Source organism: Melitaea cinxia, chromosome 22 (assembly GCF_905220565.1).
Source record: "Melitaea cinxia chromosome 22, ilMelCinx1.1, whole genome shotgun sequence".
Lineage (NCBI taxonomy): Eukaryota > Metazoa > Arthropoda > Insecta > Lepidoptera > Nymphalidae > Melitaea > Melitaea cinxia.
In genome coordinates, this window is record NC_059415.1 from 4,371,543 (window position 1) to 4,379,099 (window position 7,557).

General features: G+C 34.6%; 1 protein-coding gene across 1 annotated transcript in view; it reads right to left on the minus strand.

The window, feature by feature from the left end:
• The window catches only part of LOC123664405 (rho guanine nucleotide exchange factor 28), a 41,845-nt gene extending 40,837 nt beyond the window's left edge, over positions 1 to 1,008 (minus strand). The window contains exons 1-2 of the mRNA XM_045598950.1: positions 898 to 1,008; positions 335 to 451 (exon numbers count right to left, since the gene is read on the minus strand). Of these exons, the coding sequence (XP_045454906.1) occupies positions 335 to 451; positions 898 to 1,008 (228 nt within the window). The remainder of the gene's footprint in view (positions 1 to 334; positions 452 to 897) is intronic.
• Positions 1,009 to 7,557: the final 6,549 nt, after the last annotated feature.

A 7,557-nucleotide genomic window follows, 5' to 3' on the forward strand; every position in this document is an offset into this window, starting at 1 on the left:
AATACTTCGAATCTCGATTCGATTATTATTTTCGAATCTTTTTTTTTTCTTTTAATATTATATCTTTTTAATCGCATTTATTATGGTAAAAGATTCCTTATCCTATAATCTTTAGACTTTTTGACTACAACGCTTAATAAACCGTCTTTCCAAATCAGGAAAAGCCTTCATAACAGAAACAGTAGATTCGGATAACATTAGCCAGTACAAACAAAAAACGAACACAATAATTATTATTTGAAAGATTATTGACTTATAAATATTAATTGAAGATATTTGTCCAGATTTAGGCATTTGCACTATAGAGGTTGTATGTAGTTAAAAGAGATATTACCAAAAGCGGCAATGGCGCTGCTCTCATGCGCTGTACCGCCGCATGTAACCGGCGCAACTGTTGGAGGCTGTCGTCGAGAACGCCTGGACTGTGTGGCGTTACGCTTATCGTTGGCACCTGGTTACAATACACAATTTCTTTATGGGTGATTGATTGATTTGTAGGTGTCATAGCTTAATCTACAACGCTGCTATACTGCGGGTTTGAGGATATATTCCCTACAAGGGTAACGATCGCTATTAGATTTCTATGATAACAACCGAGGCACGGTGGGGAGACCCACAAGGACTGCACAAACACCCAGACCACGGCAAACACCTGTTTGGCCAATACAAATGTTTGTCATGGGCGGGGATTGAACCCGCAATCGCCAGCGTAACAGGTACAATCCATGGCTGTAACCTTTGCGTCAACGCGGCGTCAAAATATAATGCGTTAAAAATAAATTATACATTCATATATTATATATTTAAATAAATTATTTATTTATATATTTATAATTATATTTGATAAACTTATGCGGTAAAATAACATAAAAATTGTATATTTACTTGTAACGGTACCTGTGCCCTGGCAGCGGCCATGGTTGGTGTTGGGGTCACGTGTTCCGTCACCTCGTCTTCGCTGCTGTCCGACCTAGAGTCAGAACTTCCGCCCCCTTCGTCTGGGAACATAGAGAATACTGTAAATGTATGATTTTTTTGAAGAAACAGCGTGAATAAAAGCTGGTATAGGAAAGGAAAGATGTAATTTTAACGATGTTTAGAAGTAACGGCTACAGCAGAGGCTGTTGCTATGGGGGTCGCCGTTTCAATCCCCACTAATCAAACATGGATTTTGTGATTGTGTATTGTTTCCAGACTCCCGACAGGAGAAAATCTTACTGGCTAGTTCGAGAATGAAACGTATAAACGTATAACTTGCTTGGAATCGAAAAATTTCGATTAAAAGTTTCTAACACCGTGATAATCCTATATAATAATAATGAACTTTTAAATTTACCACTCTCTCTTATAAAATTTATGACTTAATTATTTAGATGCTCAGAAACAAATAATTATCGTAATAAGCAATGAATCGTCCCCCACATCCATAAAGGACACGAACCTTATATCTATAAAATCTATAAAACTTCAGTACGATTTATAAATCAATCTATATTTCCTATCGGATCTAACGTCCGAAGTTATATCTCGTCCGGGAAAAAGGCCATGAAACGGAAATTGCTGTTTCCAGACGGACCATTAAGCTAGTAGAATAGAAAATTAAAGGCGGTTCGAATATGACCTAAAAATTATTCCCTTCGTGTTTTTTTTTTTTATTTCATATTTATTTTTCAGATATTTTTAGCTATTTCTAAATTTTGTCATGTAATATAGTAAACTATATATATATATATATATATCACAGTTCCACTACCACCTTGGAACTTAAAAAGCCGGCCGATGGCGGGGTAACCATCCAACTGCTGGCTTTGAAATACACAGGCCGAAGACGGGCAGTCAGTGCGACAAAGCCAGCCCTGCTGTCATCAACCCGCCTGCCCAGCGTGGTGACTATGGGCAAAACACATGACACGCCACACGCTATTTTTGAGGCGTACTTGTGGAGGCCTATGTCCAGCAGTGGACTATATTAGGCTGAAGTGATGATGATGTGATAGTAAACTATAAATAATTTTGCAATCAAATATACGATAGAGAAATAAAAAACCGGCTAAGTGCGAGTCGGACTCACGCACCGAGGGTTTCGTACAAATAAAATTATTAAAAATATTTTTATTATATTATGCTACTAAAAATGTATACTTTTCGCAGTTTTTCCTTTATATGTGTGTATAGTCGTTACTTTGTACCAAATTTCAAGATTCTAAGTTCACGGGAATAACTCTGTTTTGATTCCCTTGCGAGTGTCAAAAATTTGCAGCATAAACGGCTGTATCTTTTGATTGCGTTGACTTAGAAGTTTGATTTTTTCACAGCTTCAATGGACAGTAGACCTGAGTATTTTATATGAATTTCAGCTTTATACCTCTACGCGTTCCTAAGAAAAAGGGTCTTATATTGTTTTCTAATGTTTACGCGAATTTCAGTCCTCCCGTGACCATGGTTGCTGTAAAGTATCCGAAACGTCGGGAATCAAAATTAACAATAAACCGCGATAAAATCCGAAAAAAGTGTTTTATTAAAAAAGGGTCTTGACAGACAGACGGACAACGAAGTGATCCTATAAGGTTTCCATTTTTCCTTTTGAGGTACGGAACACTTAAAACTGAACAGAGTGAGAGATTTCTATAATGGCTTAGAATTTATAATCAAATCAACCGATTACTTTTATCATATAATTTTATTTTCGTACTAAGTCCCACCTATTTATACTCCTACCCCGAGTATAAGTGTGCTAATCTACAATATACCCTAAATATGGTAGTAGGTATGTCGTGTTTATATCGAACTGCAATTTTTGATATAGTAATTAAACGTATTTTAATAATTTGTCTAGGAAATAAATAATAAATTAATATTTTAAAAACGTCTTTCGTCTATTTCCTGAGGTTGATCCGGTTATGTGGCGAAACGTGAATCGAGTGTGTAATGAACGTGACGGTAGTATGCTGCTGGTATGGTAGTATGGTAGCTGACTCTACTAAGCTGACTCCATTTTTAATAATCATACTAGAAAAAATAAGATTATTTTAAGCCCACGAAAATCAACTACGATTCTTACGTATGAGTTTATGAGTATTTTGATTAAAATTTACTAAATTAATTAATTAAATTACTAAATTAATTAATTAAATTACTAAATTAATTATACCTTAAATTAGGTGGTAATAACGGCTCGTTTAACCCCTTTCCATGTATATAACGTATGTCAGATTTATACAGTCTTGTATACAAGAAAAATCACAAAAAAAATATCAAACTAGCTTAAGGGAGGACTCCCATGTCTGGCCGTAACTTATACACTAGCCCTCAAAATAAAGCTAGATTAATCGTAACTTAGAGTTTGCCAGTGAAGCTATACCTGTGTGATAATAAATTAAATAAATTAAATAAATAAGCAAATAAACGCTTCACACTCAAAAGCCCCCAGTAGGATTTTCTCCTGTGTCGGGGTCCGGAAACACTCAAAATACACAAGCACAAACGCCCAGACCACGACAAACATCTGTATGGCCAATACAAATGTTTGTAGTGAAATAATTTTTAAAGTCACCTATATCTTTTATAACACATCATTACTCCGTTACGTATGCAGATTCAACACTTCTAATGAAATTGTAACAGATACATTTATTATGCATTAAAATTATTTTTTTAACTTTGTATTATTTAGTGGTGATATACAATAAAGCATATTCTATAATATAAAAATGAATCGCAAAATGTGTTGCTAAGCGCAAAACTCGAGAACGGGTGGACCGATTTCGCTAATTCTTTTTTTAAAATATTCCTTGAAGTACGAGGATGGTTCTTACGGAGAGAAAAATTCTAAAAAAAAAAAATAATTTTAAACTTCCTGAAAAAGTCTAAAAACAACACGTTTCTATACTCCCATACAAAAGATTTGTGATAATACTTAAAAATCAATTTGAACTTTAATACCATACGATAAAGTTTGTGTTAGGCGATATGAAGTTCGCCGGGTCAGCTAGTAAATAAATAAATATTTAAAAAGCGCCAACCAAAGAATAAAACTGCGTAAGTCGATTAGTAGTTGTAACAAAACACAGATATATTATTGTTATTATGGTTATATAAATGTCCTATCAAATAGTTCATATATAAGTTACAATGTTGACACACGAACTTTTACAGCTTAATAAAATATGCTAATAAAAATTTTACACACGACATGGCGACATTTTATTCAAGTTATGTCGCTTTACGTGGCGACTGGAATGTTATGATATATAATTACATTATATTATATGATATATAATTACATTGCATAATATAATTTTAATTAAACGAGTAGGTACGTTTATTTATATGTCCTATTAACTCTCTACTGGGTGTACAGATTTTGATGATTCTGTTTATATTCGTTCGTGTGGCTACGGCAGTAAAGAATATAGCCACCCCCTCTCTTCCCGTGACTATGGGCAAAACACATCAGTTCACGTTATTTTTGGCGTAAACTTGTGGAGGCCTATGTCCAGCAGTGGACTGTATAGGCTGTAATGATGAGTAGGTACGTAGCGCGATATGCATTAGTGTTTAAGTTTAAACAGTCATTATGGCCATTTGTTCGAAGAATTATTTTAGGGATTGAGGCGAAATACTTGTTTCATTGCATATATCTTTTACAATCCTGAAGTACCGATGCACCGCACTATAGTAAATTGTTAAATAAAATTACTTCAATTCATTGGAGACTTACCGAAATCTGAGTCGTTCAACATCGCCGAAATATCGGGAATTTCAAAACGATAATCGCGGTAAGTCCCGTTTAAATAAAACTATAACTAAGTTACTAATTAATTCTTCTACATATTTATTTAATTTTATTTGTACGAAACCCTATCTATGCAACTAGATCGTTGAAAAAAAAAAAAATAACAAAGTGCAGAAATCTATAATCTATAATCTATAATATATATAAAAGCGAAAGGTCACTCACTCATCACGAAATCTCCGAAACTATAACACCTACAAACTTGAAATTTGGCAGGTAGGCTCCTTATAAGACGTAGGCATCCGCTAAGAACGGATTTTATGAAACTCGACCCCTAAGGGGGTAAAACGGGGGTTGCAAGTTTGTATGAAAGTTCTATGTTTTTGAAGTAAGAGACTTGAAATTTAAAATGTATGCTCTATAGATGATGAGAAGGTGTCCAAATAATGTATCTTTAGAAATCACCTCTCTTTTGGGGTTAAAACGGGGGATGGTAGGTTTACTCACTCATCACGAAATCTCCGAAACTTTAACACCTACAAACTTGAAATTTGGCAGATAGGCTCCTTATAGGACGTAGACATCCGCTAAGAACGGATTTTACGAAAATCGACCCTTAAGGGGGTAAAACGGGGGTTGGAAGTTTGTATGAAAGTTCTATGTTTTTGAAGTAAGATGCTTGATATTTAAAATGTATGCTCTATAGATGGTGAAAAGGTGTTCTAATAATGTATATTTAAAAATCAACTCCCTTTTTGGGTTAAAACGGGGGATGGTAGGTTGACCCACTCATCACAAAATCTTCGAAACCATAACACCTAGAAACTTGAAATTTGGCAAGTAGGTTTCTTATAGGTCGTAAACATCCGCTAAGAATGAATTTTACGAAATTCGACCCCTAAGGGGATAAAACGGGGGTTGGAATTTTGTATGAAAGTCCTATATTTTTGAAGTAAGAGACTTGAAATTTATAATGTATGCTCTATAGACAGTGAGAAGGTGTTCAAATAATATATCTTTAGAAATCAACTCCCTTTTTGGGTTAAAACGGGGGATGGTAAGTTGACTCACTCATCACGAAATCTCCGAAACTCTAACAGCTTCAAACTTGAAATTTGGCAGGTACGTTTCTTATAGGGCGTAGACATTTGCTGAGAACGGATTTTATGAAACTCGACCCTTAAGAGGATAAAACGGGGGTTGGAAGTTTGTATGAAAGTCCTATGTTTTTGAAGTAAGAGACTTGAAATTTAAAATGTATGCTCTATATATAGTGAGAAGGTGTTCAAATAATGCATCTTTAGAAATCAACTCCCTTTTTGGGTTAAAACGGGGTATGGTAAGTTGACTCATTCATCACGAAATCTCCAAATCTATAACAGCACAAACTTGAAATTTTGCAGATATGTTTCTTATAGGGCGTAAACATTCGCTGAGAACGGATTTTACGAAACTTGACCCCTAAGGGGATAAAACGGGGGTTGGAAGTTTGTATGAAAGTCCCATGTTTTTGAAGGAAGAGACTTGAAATTTAAAATGTATGCTCTATAGATGGTGAGGAAGTGTCCAACTAATACATCGTAATCTATATATATAAAAGAGAAAGGTCACTGATTTACTCATCACGAGAACTCAAAAACCGCTGGATGGTCCATCCATCCGGGATGGACAAAGATGAAATTTAGCAGGGAGGTAGATTATAGTTAGTAAAAGTCCGCTAAGAACGGATTTTTTGATATTCCTCTGCTAAGGGCGTTTGATTGGGGTTGATAGTTTGTATGAAACATATATAGCAGCTATAAGTTCGCCTGCTAGGTTATTTTACTGCAGCCTGAAAATAAAACTAAAAATGTGGTGTATAAAGAGGTTTTATAAAAATAATTAATAAATTATACTAAATTGTGCCTTTTAAAAATTACTCAGTGTGATAAGCATTTCAAGTGACTGAAATAAAAAAATAATTTGCTTAAACATCTTGATAGTAATGCATATCTTCATAACCACGCGAACGTAGTCGCGGGCAACAGTTAGTGTATTATAAAACAAAGTCCCCAAAAGCGTATGTGATCGATTCCCTCAAAATCTACGGAAAGGATTTTCATGCGGTTTCACCAATGGAGAGAGGGCTTCAAGAGGAAGGTTTACGGAATGGCTAAGCCGATTTTGATGATAGTTTCACTGGAAGTTTACCGGTAAAACTTTGTGACAAACTGATTTCAACGCGGGCGAAGCCGCGGGCACAGCTAGTATTGTATAATTTTAGAAAACTTAACAATTACTCGAACTTCATACGTTTGACAGTTCCCATGAAAATTAAATGAAATTAAAACATTTATTACGCTATAAGGTGATACTCGTATATTAACGTAAGTCAAAAATAATATCATTTACAAAAAAAAAAAAACAACAATAATAAAAGAAAGTTAAGATAGCAAAATATCAAGCAATAAAATAAAAATTTACATCTTAACATTAGGTACATTACAAACTTAGTTAATGTACCCAGTGTTATAAGCAGCCTTAACTTAGTCAAGACAGGACAACGTCTATCAGATCAGCTATTGTATTATAACAATAACATGAATCTAAGATCAGTAAATGACATGAACAGTGACTCACAATATTATGGAAGCAACTATACTTTAAATTGATTTTTGTAAACATTTTCAACGTAAACCCTTGTTAAAAGACATCGTCTTTGTGAGTATAATTACAGGGAAGAACGAGTTACAACCCGAAGCCCTTTCATCTTTCATCCATAACTAGCGTTAAGTTATTCTGAGAGAAATCCTCGTTACCGGATATTATTTATCGATTTACAG